At 43.7% G+C, this 21,405-nt stretch overlaps 1 protein-coding gene across 1 annotated transcript in view; it reads right to left on the bottom strand.

The window, feature by feature from the left end:
• Positions 1 to 7,827: 7,827 nt before the first annotated feature.
• Positions 7,828 to 21,405, bottom strand: part of LOC307189516 (stimulated by retinoic acid gene 6 protein-like) — a 70,876-nt gene continuing 57,298 nt past the window's right edge. Inside the window, 9 exon segments of the mRNA XM_079927682.1 lie at positions 7,828 to 7,989; positions 7,992 to 8,102; positions 8,836 to 8,982; positions 9,711 to 9,874; positions 11,149 to 11,268; positions 12,360 to 12,477; positions 12,936 to 12,984; positions 13,332 to 13,413; positions 16,523 to 16,598. Of these exon segments, the coding sequence (XP_079783808.1) occupies positions 7,955 to 7,989; positions 7,992 to 8,102; positions 8,836 to 8,982; positions 9,711 to 9,874; positions 11,149 to 11,268; positions 12,360 to 12,477; positions 12,936 to 12,984; positions 13,332 to 13,413; positions 16,523 to 16,598 (902 nt within the window). The 3' untranslated portion in view covers positions 7,828 to 7,954.

Here is a 21,405-nt window from a genome sequence, read left to right as displayed (position 1 = left end):
TACCTTACACCATGAACAAAAAATCAATTCTAGGTGGATTTAAAATCTAAATGTGGAAATTTAAAATAATAGCATTTGTATTAGATAACATAGGAGAATATTTTCTTGACCTTGGGGCATAAAGACAGAAATTAATAAACTGGACCTTATTAAAACTAAGAACTTCACTTCATCAAAAGACGCCTTCAAGAGAGTAAGAAAGAGCAGAAGGAGAATAAATACGTGTCATATATTTATCTGGAAAAAGCCTCACAAAGGATACGTAACTAATTTCTGTGAATTAATAAGAGGAAAGAGACAATCTACCTGAAAAAAGAAATGGGCAAAAGATTTGACTAGGCATTTCACAGAAAGATAACCAAATGGCCCACAGGTACATAAAAAGCTGCCCAACATCATTACTCATCGGGAAAATGCAGATTAAAACCACAATGAAACACCACTACACGTGTACCAGAATGGCTGAAAAATGCTGACAATACCAAGTGTTGGTGAGGATGTGAAGCAACTGGAACTCTCATACACTGCTATGTGTGTAAACTCCTACAACCACTTTCAAAAACTCTTTGATAGTATCTCCTAAAAATGGACTTACACATACTCAATGACCCCAAAATTCCATTCCTGGGTAAATGTCTCAGGCTCAGTCATAATATGACAAAATTATGAAAATTTAAAATTTGACAATACATCCTAAAGCTGGGGGAGAAATAGAAAAGTGAAGCTTCCTCTCAAGACTCTCCAGGCCCATCAGGTCCAGCAGTCTGTAGACCTGCCTGATTGCACTGGGGGTGCCTGCATAGCTCCGGAGAACTTGGGGTACTCAGAGGTGGCATGTTGGTGGGGGGATGGCAAAGAACTCACATCCTGGGCAGAGCCACTGGTCCAGTGAGCAGTATGTTCTGCGAGGCTCAGCTGGAGCAAGCCGGGCTCCAGCTCCCCACCTCACAGCTCATTCTCTTACCTTCCCCAGGAATGCCAAACCTCAGGAACTCCTCCTCACTGCACGCCATCCTCTCTGCTCTGCAGAGCACCTCCACTCACCATCTGAAGAAGACATGGGGAGAAGTTTCCAGGTGTGTAGGCCTCTCTCCATAGGAGCACCAGGTGGATGAGGAATCTCCCATAAGGCTGGCATTGCCCCCTCTTTCAACTGCCCAGACCTCCTGGGAGGCAGCGAACCCTGGGGACAGGGACTGGGCTGGTGGATGCGGTCTCTAAGCCTCCCTAGGACTGCTTCAAAAATCCGTTTCCTTAAATATCAGAGACTGGGTTGAGACAAATCAGAGATTTTCAAGTGTTTCCTTTATAGCAACAAACTATGTCCGTTTGAAACAAAATTTACTCAAAATAGAACTGCTCAGAAGAAATGGGAGTGGAGGCCCCAGGCGGCCAACACAAGGGCTCCCCCCAGGCCCACGGAGCCCTTAGAGCTCAGAGGAACCAGGTGGAAACCCTCATCTAGACAGTTTGGATCATCTGGGTTCTCAAATAAAAGGGATTTACACTCACACCCCCTCCATTATTCACAAATTTCTCCTTCCTTCTTTCCTTTTCCCTCCCCTGAGGAAGAGTTCCCCAAATTTTCAACAGCTGGTGGCAAAGATGACTCACAGAGCTGGGAGCTGCTCATCGAGGCAGAGTGGAGTCTGGAAGTCTAGAAAGAGAGAGGGAGAGGGGCACGAGACGTGGTGCCGTTTCATTTCTCACTTAAGGTATCTTTGAAAAATTCCAGTTTTGTCTTGTCTAGATTAACAGGAAGAGGGGTCTGTTTGGTCCGTGGGCAGGTGGGGGACAGTTTGGGGGCAGGAGGCCCTGGTAATGGGATAAAGTGGCAACAGCTGGCTGTTCCAGAAGGCGATGCTGCACCGGCAGAATCAGCAGGTGTCTGGCTTCCATGCTGGTCCATCCCGCTGGCATTTAGCTTCTTCCAGGCTGGTGGGGCGGGTGGGAGTTCCTTTCTTCACTAAACCAGCCTAGCCTGTCCTCAGGAAGCTGGGCCCCTGCTGCTCCTCTGGTCTTCCCTCCATCTCCCAGGAGAGGGCACCCTGCCTTCACCAAGGATGGGCACTGCAGGGGACTCCCACGGACCAAGTGGACGAACGGGCTGCCTAGCCTTGGGTCCAAATGGCTGGATCAGGGACATAAGACACCCATCCCGGTTTCCTAGCTGGCGAAGCAGCAGAGATGCAGGAGATTTTGGTCTGGAGCTGGAGTCAGCCTTCCCTTCAGATGGTGCCATGGAGGAGAAAGAGATGTGGGTTCCTCCAAGTCTCTTCCTGACTGAGGCCTTGGTCTCTCTGTCTGTCATCAGAGAAGACTGGGTTAGAAGGTCCCTGAGTCTCAGCTCCCGTGTCCCCCCAGCTTTGGAGTCCACAGCGTGGCCAGGTCCAAGTCCTGTTTTCTGGGTGTGCACTGCCCCCTCAAGGGCCTTGGTGGTAGTGCAACATGAAAGGGGCGAGGATGGAGTACTAGTGATGGGCTAGGGGGCTCTTTCTGATGGACTTTAGCCGTCTGCCTCCTAGGGGAATCAGATCAACCTCCAGAAAAGGAATATTCCTCTAGAAAAGGAATAAGGTGGACAGCTGTGGTACTCGCTGTGGAAGAGTGGTAGAGGAGTGGAAATCAGAGACCCTCTGTGCAGGACACTCCCTGCTCCGTCCCAAGTCTTACATTTACTGGGAGAATTTGATAATACAGAAGTGGGAGACCCATTGAATTGGTAGATGGGGGAAGTGGGCTGGCATCAAGGACAACTTCCCAGAGGAAGGGCTATTTACACCCATCTCTGAAAACAGGTAGGACCTGGATGGAACTGGAGGGAACAGAGGGTTCCTGTGGGTGCCTCTCAAAGGTTTCAACTGAATGACTGAGACCCACTCACATTTTCAAAGGTAATATCCTCTTTAGTCAACTGATTGTAGATGTGTTTGATTAAGTAACCGGGAACTATAACCTTGCCAAATTGACATGGAGGACCATCACAGTTCTATTAATCCTTTATGTATACTGAATATTAGATGCTTATCAGGTCTAATATTTTCTTCCATTCCATGGGTTGTTTTTCACTCTCCTAATAGTGTCCTTTGATGCACAAAAGTTTATCATATTTATGAAGTCTTAATAGATTCTTATGAACTTATCTATTATTTCTTTTCTTGCTTGTGCTTTGGATGTTATATCTAAAAATCCTTTACCAAATCCAATATCATGATATTTACCCCTTTAAGAACTTTATAGTTCTAGCTCTTAAATTTAGGTTTGCTCCATTTTGAGTTTTGCATATGGTATAAGGTAAGGATCCAAATTCATTCTTCTGCATGTGGATGTTCAGTTTTCCTAGCACCATTTGTTGAAAACACTGTTTTCCACATTCCATGCTCTTTACCATTTGCTGAATTTCAACCATTTGTTGAAAATCATATGACCATAGATATAGTTTATTTCTGGACTCTCAGTCTATCCCACTGGTCTATGTCTATCTTTATGCCAATGATGCACTGTTGGATTACTACTGCTTTATAGTAAGACTAAAAATCAGACAGTGTGTTTTCTAACTTTGTTCACCTTTTCCAATGTTGTTTTGGCTATTCCTTGCAATTCCATATGAATTTTAGGGTCAGCTTTTCCATTTCTGCAAGAAAGATTTGTTGCAATTTTATAGGGATTGCATTGGACGTACAGATTACTTTAGAGAGTACTGCCATCTTATCATAAGTTTTCCAATCCATTAACATGGCGTAGATTTTCATTTATTTATGACTTCTTTAGCTTTTATTTTTTCAGAAATGTTTAGTGGTTTTCAGAGTACAAGTCTAGTACCTCCTGGTTAAATATTTTTAAGTACTTTATTATTTTTAATGCTCTTGCAAATAATTTTCCTCAGGTTGCTCCTTTCTACAGAATTATAAACTTTCATTTCTACAGTTGTATTGAATGGCAGTTGATAGATGAGTGTTAATCTGTATCCTGTAACATTGCTGAACTCATTTATTAGCTCTAACAGTTTCTTTTTGCTTCTATTTTTATTCCTTAAGAATTTATAAAATCATGATGTCAGCAAGTAGAAATATTTTTACTTTGGTTACTATAATCTTGAAGTTCTTGCATCTATTTTCATAAGGGATATTTGTCTGTAGTTCTCTTTGCTTGGGAAGTTTTAGTCTGCTCGCTTATCAACGTTATGCTGGCCTCATAGAATGCGATAGGAAATGTTTCCTCTTCTTTCATTTTTTAGGAACAGTTTGAGAAGAATGTATTTTAATCTTTTAAAATGTTTTGTAGAATTCACTTGTGAAGCCATCCAGTCTTGGGCATGTCTTTGTTGTAGTTTTGTTTTTGTTTTTTAAATATTCAATCTCGGGCTTCCCTGGTGGCACAGTGGTTAAGAATCCACCTGCCAATGCAGGGGACACGGGTTCGAGCCCTGGTCCAGGAAGATCCCACATGCTGCAGAGCAACTAAGCCCATGAGCCACAACTACTGAGCCTGCACCCTAGAGTCCGTGAGCCTCAACTACTGAGGCCCGCACGCCTAGAGCCCGTGCTCCGCAACAAGAGAAGCCACCGCAATGAGAAAGCCAGCACACTGCAACAAAGACCCAACTCAGCCAAATTGATTAATTAATTAATTTTTTTAAAAAAGAATTCAATCTCTTTACTTGTTATAGGTCTATTAGGAGTTTCTATTTCTTCTTGAGTCAACTTTGTTAGTTTGTGTCCTTATAGGAATTTGTCCATTTCATCTGGGTTATCCAATTTGTTAGAGTACAAATATTCACAATATACTTTCATAATCATTTTTATTCCTGTAGAGTCAGTAGTATTATCCAACTTTCATTTCTGTTTTTAATAACTTGGTCTATTCTCTTTTTCTTAGTGATTCTAGCTTCAAATTTCATCAGTTTTGTTGATCTTCTCACAAAATCCACTTTTGGTTTGGTTCACTGTCTCTGTTGTTTTCCTTTATTATTTTATTTATTTATTTATTTGGAATATAATGGCTTTACAATGTTGTGTTAGTTTCTGTTGTAGAACAAAGTGAATCAGCTATATGTATACATATATCCCTTCCCTCTTGAGCCTCCCTCTCACCCCTCCCCCCCATCCAACCCATCTAGGCCATCACAGAGCACCAAGCTAAGCTCCCTGTGCTATACAGTAGTTTCCCACTAGCTATCTATTTTACATATGGCAGTGTATATATGTCAAGGCCACTCTCTCAATTTGTCCCACCCTCCCCTTCCCCCGCTGTGTCCACAGGTCCATTCTCTACATCTGCTTCTCTTTTCCTGCTCTGCAAATAGGTTCATCAGTACCGTTTTCCTGTTCTTTATTTTATCTATGCTCTCATATTTATTATTACCCTCTTTTTGCTAGCTTCAGGTTTAGTTTACTCTTCCTTTTCTAGTCCTCAAGGTGTCAGGTTATTGTTTTGGGATCTTGCTTCTTTTTAATGTAGACATTTACAACTATAAATTCTCCTGTGAGCACTGCTTTTTCTTCATGTCATAAGTTCTGGTATGTTGTATATTCATTTTCATTTGATTCAAGATATTTTCTAGTATCCCTCATTTTCAACTTTTACCCATTGGGTGTTTAATGTTGTATTTCTTAATTTTCACATATTTGTGATTTTCCCCCAGTTTTCCTCCTGTTATTGATATTTAGTTTGATTCCATTGTGGTCAGTAACGACACTTTTCATGATTTCAATTTTTAAAAATTTACTAAGACTTGTTTGGTGGCCTAACATATGGTCTCTCCTGGAGAATGTTCTTTATGCACTTGAGAAGAATATGTATTCTGCCGTTGTTGGGTGGAGGGTTAGGTCTAATTGGTTTATGGTGTTGTTCAAATTCTTTATTTCCTTACCGATTTCCGTCTGGTTGTAATATCCATTATTGAAAGGGGAGTACTGATAGCTCCACTATTTAATGTGGAACTGTCCATGTCTCCCTTCAATTCTGTCAGTTTTTGCTTCATATGTGTTGGGACCTCTGCTGTTAGATATGTATATGTTTATAATTATTATACCTTCTTGATGGATTATACCTTTTATAAATATATAATGTCCTCAAGGATGAGAGATACCTGATCCCTGCCCTTGAGGAGCTCACAAACCAGTCCAGGGAAGAGGCTGGGAGACAACTGTAGCAAGAGCTGCAGAGAGAGGCCTTGCCACATGCTGCAGGCAGAACCTCATCTCCTCAGGTGTCCTGTGTCCCTGGAGTGGTGACTGCACGTAGCAAGTACTTGGTCAGCACTGGCTGGGTGCAAGTGAGGGGCACTGGCTGTGAGGTCTGCACTAGCTTTCATTTAGAGAAACTGAGACTCATTCTAGTGGCAGAGCTGGAACCCAAACCCAGTGCTCCTGACCTTCTGTTTAGCGGCCACTCAACCATGATGCCAGGGTTGATTTCAGTATTGAATTCATGGCTGAGATATTCAGTCATCATGGCCTTATTATTTTATTCATTCCAAGATCCTACTGTGTTACAGCAGATACTTGGTAATGGTGAGGAAAATCTGAGAAGGCCTCTTTCTTTGTGGAGCCGAGAGCATAATGAGAGGTAGGCAGACATGAATCAGTCACCACAAAGGGTAACATTACAAACAACGACTGATATTCATTGAGAGTTTAGGATATGTCAGGCACTAGCTTAGGAGTGTTTGTGTATATTAACTCATTTTATCCTCAAAATAATTTTTGGCGTTGCGGGTATCATTCCCTTTTTATATTAATACGTAGGGGAAAGCAAGCACAGAAAGGTGAGGTAACTTAGCCAATGTCACACAGCTAGAAAGTGGTGGTGGGGGGATCCCGATACTCTGAGTCCCAGTTTCCTTAGTTTCAAAAAGCAGAATGACAAAGCTTGGTTGCAGAGATAAAGTTAAAAGAGATACGTCTGGCAGACACATCTAGCAAAGGACTGGGCTTACAGAAGGTACTCAATAATGATTACTGGATTTCAATGACTCTGGGATTTGTGAGGTGGATGGGGACTTCCCTCACCCTATGGGTGAGTCCTCCTGGTACTTGCACAGGTTTTGTGAGTGACAGGTCCCCATTTATCAGAGATCTTATGCTGGGGAATGAAGAATCTGGGTAAGTACTGGGCCCCCTGCACAAAGAGAAAGGTCCAGGCTTCTCAACCGGGCACCTGGACCCCCTTGGATGATCTAACCAGCCCCCAGCACCATGCCCTGCATACACCAGAGGGCTCGCCCTCCTCAAACCTGCACCCACACTTTTGCTACTGTTGTCCCCCACCTTAAATGCCTGCCCATCCCATCTCTGCCTCCTCAGACAAGTGGCTTTCTCAGGGAATGCCCTCTTTGTCAGAGAGAATCTGTACATCTGATTTGTGACCAAGGCCCAGGTCAGTTCTGATCCGTTCCCCATCCCAGTGGCTGTGGGAGAGAGAACTCAGTGTGTGTCTGCTCACCCACCAGACTGGAGGCTGGGATCATGGATTCCTTCTCTCCCACCACCATAAGACCTAGAAAGGAGGAAACAACGAGGACCCTGTTGGATTAAGGCCATACTTTCTCCCAGAGAAAAACTGTGCCAAATGGTTAAACTCTCCTGATATAAAAAAATTTACCACCTCTTTCAGTGACACAAAGTTCTGCCCTGTGGCTACATTAAGTGTGTCTCAACATGGATCTCCCCAGGGCTGCCTCCTAACCATGGATAGTGGAAATCATTATTGGGCAAAGTTTGTTCAACAGAAATTCTCTTTAGTTCTTGATCTTTTTACCAAGGGAATGAATTAGACCTGAGACTTCATTGTTCAGCCCAAGTGCCATCCCATGAATTGCTGGCCTGTATGCCGTCTGTGTGGACAGCGCCTGTGCATCCCGTCACACTGCAGGGGACAGCTGCTGGGTAGCCTGGGCCTCCTCAGGGGCAGATGTCCTGGAATGGCCTTGTCGCAATGTGGGAGGTCAACGTCAGCTCTCCGAGCACATCAACAGAATCTGGGTAAGTCCCGGGAGCCATGACCTGGCCTTGATTTTCTGAGCGTGACCAGTCTGGGGTTGTTGATCAGGGTCTGCAGCAGGAGCCACCTTGTCCTGGACCTCACTGAGGTGCGGGGACCTAGGACAGAACCAGAACCAGTAGACTGGGAGGAGGGGGCAGCTTGTCTCTGTCCTTCTCAGAGGCTGTAGCGAAAGCTGCCCAGAAGGTGTGAGGTGTGGAAGGAGGAGCTGGACCAGGACTCCTGGGGACATGAGGGCGGCTGGAGGGATGTGAGTTTGTCCCACAGATCTGGGTATCTGCAGCATTGGGAATAGCGATGAAAACGGTCCAGGTCAGTGTTGAGTGTCCACGACAGAACATGGCTAACTGGAGGGCTTCCCAGTGGAAGGCAGAGCAGAATAATAGGGGTGGCAGGGGTGGGAGTAGACAGTGTATAACCTTCAGGGGATAGGAGTCGGTGGCTGGGAGAGCTTGTGGTAAGGAATGGGGCAAATTAAGCAAAACTGTACACCATCTTGGAGGGCACCTGGCTTGCAGCCTGGGCTATGGGTAGCATCTCAAACAAATGGTTGAATGAAGGACTCAGCTATCAGAACTAGAGCTCGTTTCTGGAAACAAGGGAGGAGCCCAGTTGGCAGGACAAGGACACAAGGCCTCAGGGGTCCTGTAGCCAGGCTGACTGGGGACAAAGCCTCCTGATCCCCTGGGTAGAAGGGCTCCCAGGGCAGGAAGTGTGGAGGAAGAGGGGCAGGGAAGGAGGAACCTGGGACATCTTAGGGATCCCAGGGAAGCCTGAAGGTACGTGTTTCCTGGTGTCCGACCCCAGTGTAGGTTCAAACAGGATACTTACCTGCTGACTGATTTGGGTACCAGTATTTGATGGCCTGCTGCAGCCTCCTCTCTCTGTGGCCTGTGATCAGGATGTGACAAAAGCTGACGAGCACAGGGTTGGTGTGATAATGATCCACATAGAGCATGCCAATCCACGCACTGAACCCTGAAATCCAGAAGGCAAGTCAGGCCATGCAGTACGTCCCAGGATGGCCCAGCTTGTGCTTTTTATGACGTAACTGCAGCATCACTTTGTTCCCAAATGGTGCCTGTGTCTTTGCTGAGAATCTAGAAAATGAGGTATAAGGAGCAGGAAAGATTCTTAGAGATCACACCCTAATCTGTTCATTTTATGGGAATTTGAAGCTCATAGCAGCTAGGAGCCTCTGTGTCTTATATGAAGAAGGCAGCAGCCATTAAATGAATGAATGAGTGAATGAACAGACATGGGCCAGAAATAGGACAAAAACTGTTTTTTCTCCACAGAAAAAGCTTTGATTTTGGCACATTGAAACTGAACAAACCATTTTCTTAACTAAGCTTGCAACTAACAACACCAGTAATTCTGAGACGTGTTTTCTCAAAATTTTCAGAGCCATGCATTCACAAATTACCTTCTAACTGTTCAGATAGAATTCGCTACCTCTTACTGCCCTCCATTCTACCTCAAAGGTCTGTCAAACATACAAGTATTTAATAGCCTGAATTCCCTTCTGACCATTGGGCTGAATAGTTTTGTTTTGTTTTGTTTTGTTTTGTTTTGTTTTTCTATTCAGCTTCATAGCCTCCATGGGAAGATAAACTCTAAGCATAAGTGAAGCCTCTGGTACCCGACTTCCAGGCAGCTTCTGCAAAAGTACAAGACCAGCGCTCCCCAGATGCACGGCCACGTACCCATGTCTGCTCTCTCACAGCCACTCTGCAGAATGGTCCTGTCGATGCGGGCTATCAGCCACGTGCCCAGGATGCAGCTGATGAGAAGCCTGGAGAGGCAGGCGCCCAGGCCCAGCAGCACGTTGTAGAAGAACAGAAAGTAGTTGAAGTTGTGGAATGCTCTCCTGCAAACAAAGGCAGGTGGAGGGGCAGCACCTTTCAGTATGAGAAGGTGGCTACGCAGGTGGGCTCAGGGGCCCCCCAGACCTGCGGTCAAAGCCTACGTCTCCCATCTCCTAGCTGTGTGACCTTGTGCTGTTAGCAGGAGCTGACTGTCCCCATTTCGCAGCTGATGTGAGGACTGGCTCAGAAACAGTGTAGAGGGTGCTGAGCCCAGGGCAGGCTGAATGTGAGTGGGGACTGTAAACCTCATGTGGCTACAGCTGGGTTTGTGGTTACGGCAGAGGGTGTGGCTTTCCCACTGTCCATTGCAACAGTGACCTGCCCCCAGCTAGAACTGCTCCAAGTCCTCCAGGTGAAATTTCTCAAATGACCACCTGATCATGTGATCCGTCTCCTGTTGCCTATGGGATGAAGCCCAAACACTGCCTATGAATTCTGGGGTCCTCGCTGAGAGGGGCTTTTCTGGCATTACCACTTTGTACCTCCTTCCTGTCCCTCACCATCTAAGGCCACCACATGGCCACAATATTGGATTCTCACTCTTCTCCCAACACATCCTGCCCTTTCATGGCTTCCTGCCTGCATTGGTGCAGCGGGGGCTGCAGCCACGCCATCTCCTCATCTCTGCCTGTAGGAATCTTACCATCCCACCGACCTCAGCTCACACGTCCCGACTGCAGCTGAAAGAGAACCCCCGCCTCTCCTGCACCCCCCCGCCTCTCCCCCACCCCCCCGCCTCTCCTCCACCCCACCCCCTTCTTCGTTACTCATGTTTCTCTTGCAATGCTTTCACACCCTCTGGACTCTACTGTCCCTATATGTCTGTGTCTGTCGGCTCCAGTGCACCGTGAGCACATCACAGGCAGATTGTGTGGGGTATCTCTTTATCCTCAGTGCCCGTGTTGTTTCCTCCATGAGTGAACAGCTTTGAATGAATGAACTAGAAAGGATTACCCATGGGACAGGCACTATTGTTCTAAGTTCATATTTTAATACATTTCAGCCTCAGAACACCTCTCTGATGTATGCACAATTATTTGTAAAATGAGGAAGTGGAGGTTCATAGATGTTTAGTAAGGTCACACAAGGTCACAAAGCTCATAAGGGGCAGAGCCAAGATTTGGCCACAGGCAGTTAGGCCCCGGTTCTGAACCACTGCCCCTCACCCTCTCAGAGAGTGTAGAGTCCACCCAGGAACCTGCCAAGGGTGAAGAGGAAGGAACGAGACTGCTGAGGCCAAAGCCCTACAATGCCCCGCTCCCTTCTCTGCCCTCACCTGTTATTGAGAGCCAAGGGCTTCTGCTTGTCAGCTGTTCCCATCTTTGGTTGCAGGAAGAAGCTGGCGGCGATCCATACCTGCAGGACCATGAGGCCCAGGACGATGGATATGGTGAGGCTGAAACACAAGGTGAGACCATCCTGAGGTGGCCTTGTCCGTTCTTCCCAAGCCCATCTCGAATGCCCCTTGATAGAGAGAAGAGAGATGCTGACTGCCCGCCAGACCAACAGTAGCTTGAGCTCTGCCCTTTATGCCTACAGAGCATTCTCCTGCCCACTGTGCAGATGAGAAAACTGAGGCTCACAAAGGGCAGATGACTTTCTCAAAGCTGCATCATCAGGTCTTCTGGCTCCAGACCAGAACTCCAGGATTTAATTATGTCTTTTTGTTGAGGGGTGGCAGCTGGGCTGAGTGGTTTAACAGCATAGGAATCAAAGAAAGGATGGGGTCTTTAGAAGAGCTCATGAAGGCCACGGGAGAGTGGACAGGGCAGGTTCTGCCCCAGACTCACAGGAGGCTCTAGGTGAGTTTGGAACAAAGGACCTCAGAGCAGGGAGGTCCCCAGAGGGCATCACGCCCTGTGTTTGCATTCTCTGAGTGGCAATGTGGGGTGGTGGTTTAAAGAGGCTTTGGTTTCAGATTGCCCAGCTCCCAGTCCTGCCTCCTCCCCTGGGACAAACTGCTCGGCCTCTCTGTGCCTCTGTTTCCTCATCTGAAAAAAGGGAGCTAATGTAAGTCCCAACCTCAAAGAGTTCTTAAGAGAAAAGATGTGTAGTGAATTCTCAATAATGTCAGCATTCACTTTTACTTTCCAAATGGGTAAACTGAGGCTCAGAGAGGCACTTACAAGCCACACATGTGATCTAAAACCCAAGCTCAGATTTCCTCTCTCCTTCCACTATACTGTCCTTTCTCTTACTTCACCTCCCTGAACCTCAATCTTCCCACCTATAAAATGGACACATATATATCTCCCACAGACACAATTGTGAGGACACCATTGAACAGTGAGCGTGGAAACATTTTGTAAACTGTGAGGTTCCCATCACAATGAGTTGCTATTTTAGCCCATCCTTGGGTCAGAGCTGGGAGCATGGGTCCGGGGATTGGTGAGAGCCCAGCAGGGAAGGGGTATTTCAAACAGCAGCTGTGAAGACCCACCAGCTCCCAGGCCCTGGGCAGTGACAGGAAGCCCGCCCAGCACTTACATCCCGATGCCCAGTCCTCGGAGCATCTCCAGGGTCTGATTGTGGATGACAGGTAGCACCAGGCTGTACGTGATCACTAGGCCACACAGGCTCTGCATCACGTGGATGATGAGGTAGCCTGTGGGCCAAGGGAGCCGGTGGTCGCTCAAGGCCCTTCAGGATCCAGTCACACAGGTCCCTCCCTGCAGTCTTCCCTCTAGCCTCCTCCCAAACGAAGGTCCTGGCACTCTTACTTGCACTGGTTTCTTCTGCCTGGCATGACTGCTGACCTGCTCACCCTGCCAGGTGCAGTTCAAACATCAACTCCACTAGAAAGGCTTCTTGCCCTGTCCTGGGTGTGGACAGTCACTTCCTCCTCTGGGTCACCACCGCCCTTAGCATACACACCCCGTGGGCACAGGACAGGTGGTGATGATGACCTACACGAATGTGTGCTTCTCACTCCTTCCGGAAGGTCCCTCAAGGAAGAGCTGGGGCCACTTCTGCCCTACGTGTCTCCTCCCTACCCACAGCCAGGACTCTGCAGGTGCCCAGGGAATGTGTATTGAATTGAATGGGTCATGTGAGGGCACTTACCCCACAGAATATAAGCTATCTGCCAGCCAGAGTACCTTGCAATGGCCACCTGAGATTTAGAAAGAAAAAAGGCCACCTGAGATTTAGAAAGAAAAAAGGGTCTGAAAGAGGAGACATGCTGATTACCTCTAACACGTGTCCGGCATCCTTGTCTCATGTGAGGGTCACCCACCAACCCACCAAGGCAGGTGTCATGATTGTCCTCATTTTACGGATGAGGAAACTGAGGGCTGGATGGGGACAGTGGCTGTCCGGAGTCACCCAGCAGCAGAACATACTAGAATTGAGGACTCTGGACCCCCAGCCCAGAGCTCTTCCTCCCCGCCCCCCCCCCCATCTGAGGTGCAGGAGAGCAGGTTTTGGCCTCGGAGCAGAAAGAGGCCTCTGTAGACTTACCACACTCTCTGACGAGGAAGGATTATGGAACTTCAAAGGGAGAAAGTGTTTATCTCCTGCCCACAACCTCTTCATTTGCTTCCTAAAGAAAAAGTGGGAGTTAGTAATGCTCATGACCAGGGCTTAAAAATCATTTTTTAATACTTTTTTTGAAAATTGAGATATAATTGACATATAACATGATATTATTTCAGGTGTACAATATAATAATTCGATATTTGTATATACTGTGAAATGATCACAGTAAGTCTTGTTAATATCTGTCACTGCACACAGTTACAAAATTTTTTTTCTTGTGATGCGAACTTTTAATCTACTCTCTTAGAAACTTTCAAATATTCACTATTTTTTAACTATAGTCGCCATGCTGTACATTACATCCCTATGACTTATTTATTTTATAACTGAAAGTTTGTGCTTTTTGATGCCATTCACCCATTTCACTCCCCCCACCCCACTTCTGGTAACCACCAATCTGTTCTATGAGTTTAGTTTTAGTTTTGTTTTGTTTAGAGTCCATATATGAGTGAAATCATTTGTCTTTCTCCATCTGACTTATTTCACTTAGCATAATGTCCTCAAGGTCATAAATGCTGTCACAAATGACAAGATTTCATTCTTTTTTATGGCTGAGTAGTATTCTGGTGTGTGTGTGTGTGTGTGTGTGTGTGTGTGTGTGTGTGTGTGTGTGTGTGTGTGTGTGTGTATTCCACATCTTCTTTACCCATTCACCCATCCATGGACACTAAGGTTGCTTCCATATCTTGGCTATTGTAAATAATGCTGCAAAGAACACTGGGGTGCATGTATCTTTTTAAGTTATTGTTTCCACTTTTTTGGATATATGCCCAGGAGTGGGATTGCTGGATCATATGGTAGCTCTATTTTTAATTTTTTGAGGAGCCCCCATACTATTTTCATAGTGGCTGCACCAATTTACCTTCCCACCAATAGTGTAAGAGGGTTCCCTTTTCTCCACGTCCTTGTCAACACTTATCTTTGTGTTTTTGGTAATAGCCATTCTCAAAGATGTGAGATGACATCTCATTGTGGTTTTGATTTGCATTTCCCTGATAATTTAAAAATCTTAAACTTAATATATTTTGTAAAAATAGCATATAGCTACCTAATCTCAATGGTGACTGAATGTGATAGTTGAGACTGTGTGTGTGGTTTTTAGTTTCTTTAGCTTGCTCTATTTTCTTATTTTCTCTACAATGAATATACATTACCTATATAATATTATTTCAAAACAGGTAAAAAAATTTTAACAATAGCCCCCCACTTATAACAACATAAAATGAAATGAAAAAGAAGCCACAATTCCTCACAATCCCAGCACCCAAAGAAATCACTGTGTGCTTTTCCCATGTGCCCGTCTCAGCCTGGCCTTTTGCCTAAAGATTAGATTGGCACAGTTTTGTTCACAGTCCACATTCACATCTATATCCTCCTTTTTTCTTAACATCCCATTCCAGCAATTTCCAGGTTATTTTGCAATTTCATCACCACTGAATTGGGAAAACTTAGTATGAAATAAAGAATGTAAGTATCTCATTAATAGTTGGCATATTTATTACATAATGAAATGATGATATTTGAGTTATGCTGGGTTAAATAACATATTATTAAATTATTTTCACCTCTCCTTTACCTTTTTTAAATAGTGTCTATTAGAAAATGTAAAATTGTATCTGTGGCTTTCATTGTGTTTCTGTTTGGCAGTACCAGAGGTGTGCGACCAGGAATACAAACATGCACAGATATATTTGCAGAGAAAATTTCTGGAAGGATGCACAGAAAATGAATAATAGTGCTTAGCTCTTGGGCAACAATATGGGGCCTGATGGGAAGAAGACTTACTTTACACTAAATATTTTTGTAACTTTGTTTTTAAAACACAAGCCTGTAGATAGGTTGGCATAATTATAAGAAAAATAACAATACTGGCACAGTGCTAGTGCTGTCCAAAGGGTGCTTTCTCATCCATTATTTCCTCTGCCCCATGGTCTTGTAAAGGAGGCAGGGCAGGGACTGTCACTCCTGGGTGACAGGTGTGGGAGGGAAGGGCCAGCCTGGACGGGAAGGAGGCCTCCCCACCACAGGGGCCTTCTTGCCCCTGTGCCCTCAGCTACCCTCCACCCACATCCATGCAGCCAGCTCTGCATTGTGGTTGTTCCTGGTTGCGGTCAAATGCCTCAGTGAATATCTCCCAGCCACTTGTAGGCTAATGAAGGAAGGAGCAGACATATCCCTACAACAGGCAGGGAAAGGGTAAGCAGCAGTGTCCAGTCCACCCACAGAGCCCAGGGAGAAGAAAGCAGAGACAGGGAGCAAGCCAGGGCTGGGATGGAGAACTGGGGCTCTTTGTGCCAGGAGAGTCTTCACTTAGATGTCATCTGCAAGAGACCCAACCTTTGAGTAGCCAGATGGGGAGGATGCAAAAGCAGGATGCTCTGCAGGGGTGGGAATTGGCCCTGGGCTTCCTGTGAGTGAGTGGGAGACTGTGAACTAGAGACTGAGACAGAGAGAGAGAGAGAGAGAGAGAGAGAAAGGGAGAGGCAGAGACAAAGGCAGAGAAATGGAGAGAAAAGGGAGCAATAGATACCTAAATTCAACTTCCGTCTGCATGCAAATGCCAGCTACATACTGAAGGCCATCCCCTCCTCCTGTGCTGCTGTTCTAGAGACGGATACCCCTGGTTCCCTTGTCCCAACCTCCTGTGAGGTCCCCTTGAGCCAGATTCACCTGCTGGGAGCGCAGTGTGATTAGTCCTGGAGAGCAGGGCGGGTCTAACACCTAGTAGCAATGCAGAAGTGTACAAGAAATGACAAGGTCAGAAGGCGCCAGAAGACGAGATCAGCTGCTAACAGCCTGTGGCTAAAGTTATTGTGTTGAGTCTCGCCTGCACAGCAGTGAACATGGAGATGAAAGTACCGCTTGGGGTTTTGCTGAAAACCAAAAGAAGACTCTAATCACAATGTCAAGCTTACAGTGGGAGCTCAAATCAATAGTTGTTTGTTTGTTTGTTTTTGTCTTTTACTACCAATAGGTATGGTTGTCCCTAGACCCTATATATATACTGCTGTTCCCAGTTTGGGCACTGCTGGCACTGCCTGGGAATTCTGAGAAAAGTCTGTCAGCTGCTTTCCCGGCTAAAGAGACACAAATGACTCCTAGAACCCTCTTACCTGTAACAAGCCAAGATGTGAAACAGGTAGCTCACACACGTGAGGGAGGCAGGCAAGATGGTCACCACCCAGACTCCTGAAACAGAAAAGGTGATACGAGAGGCCTCAGAAGATGAACCAGAAACTATTTTTAAAATGCAGAGGGAATTCCCTGGTGGTCCAGTGGTTAGGACTCCGCACTTTCACTGCTGAGGGCCGGGGTTCAATCCCTGGTCGGAGAACTAAAATGCAGAAACTCATAACAGAAAGGTTTGGGCAAAATATACTGCACTTCCTTTAACACACCTCTTGTGCAAATAACGTTTTGCTTATTTTCTGTTTCATTTTAGCCATACACCCTCGATATCCTTTATTTCCTGCGTATTTATAATCTTTGCCTTTGGTATTAATATTTTCAATCTACAGTGAGTAATAGAAAAAGAAAATTATGGAGTGTACACATGGTAGGTAGCCTCCAGCCTAGTAAAACATCATTAATTCTTGAACTTCCAATCTCCGCTTTTGGGGGGGTGGTTACCCAATAAACAGTCACCTTGTGCAACGGTAACTGGAATCAGCGTCTTGACTATTCATTCATCCATCTTTCAGTATGTTTTTACTATTTCGTACCTAATTTGCTTTCAGAATGATTCTGTGTGCTTGTGAGAGAGGGATGGAGACAGAGGGAAGGAAGTAAAAGCTTCTGTGTAAGCCGACTCTCAGTAGGTACAGAAAAGGCATTCGAAAGAATCCAACACCTCTTTATAACTCAAATCACTCCATAAACTAGAAATAGAAGGGAATTTCCTCAATTGGATAAAAAGCATCTGCAAAAAACCCACAGCTAACATCATACTTAATTGGTGAAAAACAGACTGCTTTCCCCATCAGTTCAAGAATAAGAAAATCAATGTCTGCTCTTGCCAATTCTATCCAACATTGTACTGGAGGGTCTAGCCAGGGCAGTTAGGCAAGAAAATGCATCCAGACTGCAACGGAAGAAATAAAACTATCTCTGTTCACCAACAACATGTTCTTATATATAGAAAATCCTAAGGAATAAATAAACACACAAAGTAAAATGAATTAATAAATGAGTTCAGCAAGGTTGTAAGACACAAGACCAATATATAAAAGTCAATTGTATTGCTATACACTACCAACAAATAATATGAAAATGAAGTAAGAAACAACTGCATTTGCAATAGTATCATAAAGAATAAAATACTTAAGAATAGGGCTTCCCTGGTGGCGCAGTGGTTGAGAGTCCGCCTGCTGATGCAGGGGACGCGGGTTCATGCCCCGGTCTGGGAAGATCCCACATGCCGCGGAGCGGCTGGGCCCGTGAGCCATGGCCGTTGAGCCTGCGCGTCTGGAGCCTGTGCTCCACAACGGGAGAGGCCACAACAGTGAGAGGCCCGCGTACCGAAAAAAAAAAAAAAAAAAAGACTACAAAAGCTTGTTTTAAGAAATTAAAGAAGACCTAAATTAATGGAAAAACGTATCACTTTTACGTATTGGTTTTTCTTTGTGAACATGGTAATACTCCCTAAATTGATCTACAGATTCAAATCCCTGTCAAAATTCCAATGTCATTTTTGGATAAATTGACAAGCTAATCCTAAAATTCATATAAAAATGAAGCGACCCTGAATAGGCTATACAACCTTGAAAAAGAAGAACAAAATTACAGGACTCACATTTCCTGAGCTACAGTAATAAGACAGTGTGATATTGCCATAAAGATAGACAAATAGACCAATGGAATAAATTGAGAATCCAGAAGTAAACCCCCATTGTCAATGTATTTTCAACAAGGATGACAAGACAATTCAATGGGGAAGGAATATGCCTATTAACAAATAGTGCAGGGGAAACTGATATTCCCCATGTAAAACAATGAAGTTAGAACCTTACCTCATACCGTATACAAAAATTAAATCAAAATGGATCATACACTCAATGTAACAACTAAAATGATAAAAGTCTCAGAAGAAAATATGAGAGTAAATCTTTGTGACCTTGGGTTAGACAATGGTTTCGTAGACATGCACAAGTGATAAAAGAAAACAAGATATATTAGACCGCATTAGAATTAAAAGCATTTGTGTTTCAAAGGACACCATCAAAAAAGTGAAAAAGCAACCCACAGAATGGAAGAAATTATTTGTAAATTATATCTCTTGTAAGGGATGTGTATATAGAATATACAAAGAACTCTTACAGCTCAATAGTAGACAAATAATCCAATTTTAAAGTGGGCAAAGAATCTCAGTAGTCATTACTCAAAGAAGATGTACAAATGGTCAATAAGTACATGAAAAGATGCTCAACATCATCAGCCATCAGGGAAATGAAAATCAAAACCGCAATGCACCCCCAATGTTCATAGCAGCACTATTTACAATAGCCAAGACATGGAAGCAACCTAAGTGTCCAATAACAGATGAATGGATAAAGAAGATGTGGCATATACATACAATGGAATATTACTCAGCCATAAAAAATAATGAAATAATGCCATTTGCAGCAACATGGATGGACCTAGAGATTATCATACTAAGTGAAGTAAGTCAGAGAAAAACAAATATAACATGATATCACTTATATGTGGAATCTAAAAAAATGATACAAATGAACTTATTTACAAAACAGGAACAGAATCATAGACATAGAAAACAAACTTACGATTACCAAAGGTGGGGGGGAGGAAGAGGGATAAATTATGAATTTGGGATTAACAGATACACACTACTATACATAAGATACATTAAAAAAACAAGGGCCTACAGTATAGCACAGGGAATCATAGTCAATATCTTGTAATAACTTATAATGGAAAAGAATCTGGAAAATAATATATATGTGTGTGTATATATATATATATATATACATATATCTGAATCACTTTGCTGTATACCTGAAACATTATAAATCAATTATACTTCAATTTAAAAAAAATACAATGCCATACCACTTCATACTTACTAGATGGCTATAATAAAAAATAAAGATATTAACAAATGTTGATGAAGGCATAGAAGCTGGACCCCTCATACATTGGTGATGGCAATACATAGTGATGAAGCTGCTTTTGAAAACGGTCTGGCAATTCCCCCAAAAGCTTAAACATAATTACCACATGATCCAGAATTCCACTCCTAAGTATATACCCAAGATATATAAAAATATATGAAAAACTTGTAGATGAATGTTCACAGCAGTATTATTCATAATAACCAAAAGTTGAAACAACCCAAATTTGCATCAACAAATACATAAATACAATATTGTATATTCATACAACAGAATAAAATTCAGCAATAAAAAAGAATGAAGCTGAGACACATGCTATGATATAGATGAACCTTATAAACATCTTGCTATGTGAAAGAAGTCAATCAAAAAAGACCACGTATTGTATGATTCTATTTATATAAGATGTCCAGAATAGGCAAATCTATAGAGCCAGAAAATAGTGGCCGGGGAGAGTTGAGAAATGGGGAGTGACTGAAAGTGGTCATGATTTCTTTTAGGGTGATGAAAATGTTCTAAATTTGACTGTGGTGATGGGTGCATAAATTTCAAAATACTAAAAGCCACTGAATGGTACACTTTAAATGAGTGAATTGTATGGTATGTGAGTTATATCTTCATAAAGCTGTTTTTAAAAAGAAGGAAAAAGAAAGCTGATTTCCATTCCTTTCAAGTTTCAGAGGTGTCTTTATCAGCATCACCAGGACTAGGCAATTGCTCTATCCCAAACCTCCACCAACACAAAGGATGTGGGTAAATCACCATAAACCTCACCCCAGGGGATGCAGGGGACACATCCTTGGAAGGAGAGGATGGAAGGAGTCTGGCCACAAGAAGAGTGAGTGCAGACTTTCTCCAGCCAGCAGCAAGAACATGACCACACACCTTTAATTTAATGCCTTTATCATCCCAAAGGTGAAGCATGTTCAGCCTAAGAGTCTCTCTTGGAAAGAGGGCAGCTGTTTAAAGCTGGAAGAGATTGAGACAGAGTGAAAATGTTATATACTGATTCTTAAAGTGTCTAAACGTGAGCAATATATCAAAGAGGAGATAAAACATGAGTGAATATGGTGATATACTCACTACAATTCACCCAGACCAAGTAACTGAGGTTAGCATTAAAAAGTTGCCCAAAACAGGGGTAGAAATGTGAATTTTCTGAAGTATGACTTAAATCAAGTATTATTAAATCAAACATTAGAATATGCTCGCTGAGTGTATAGGAAGGGACTCATCAGGCAGAACATTAAAGATGATAGAAGTGTTCAAGGGCAACAAAAAAGTATGGTAATATGGAAGAAGCAGTACCCACCTTAGTGTAACCTTCTATGTCATGTATGTATAAGAGAATTTTCCTCAAATAATTCACAGTAGATCTATTCCCCTCTGGTTTTGATATTCTACTAGCTTGTGAGTCTTAAGTGAAAATATTATTTGCATCACCTGTTTCATGGCTTAAGGAACATATGGTAATTTACAGCCATTAAATGTCAGAGCTACAAAGGCTTTTGGAAACCATTTGGTACCCTCATCCCAGTCCCATTTTAAAGATGAGGAAACTGAGGCCAAGAGAAGGGACCTGATTTGTGCAATGACAGAGTTTATCCTGACATCTTGTCCAGGTCCTTTCTCAACAAGGAATAGTGAAGAACTTTCCTTCCTTCATGGGCAATGGACATATAATTAGAGTATGTCATTTTCAAAGAAAGCTACTATTTTAAGGTAAAGTGACTGTTATGGACAGAATGTGTGTGTCTCCCACCCCCGACAAAATTCATGTGTTGAAACCCCAATCCCCAATGTGATGGTATTTGGAAATGGAGCCTTTGGGAGGTGATTAGATCATGAGGGTGGAGCCCTCATGATGG

This window comes from Stenella coeruleoalba (assembly GCF_951394435.1).
Source record: "Stenella coeruleoalba genome assembly, chromosome: 7".
NCBI classification, from domain to species: domain Eukaryota; kingdom Metazoa; phylum Chordata; class Mammalia; order Artiodactyla; family Delphinidae; genus Stenella; species Stenella coeruleoalba.
The sequence above is the reverse complement of the archived record's forward strand: the minus strand, read 5'-3'. Positions and strand labels throughout refer to the sequence as shown.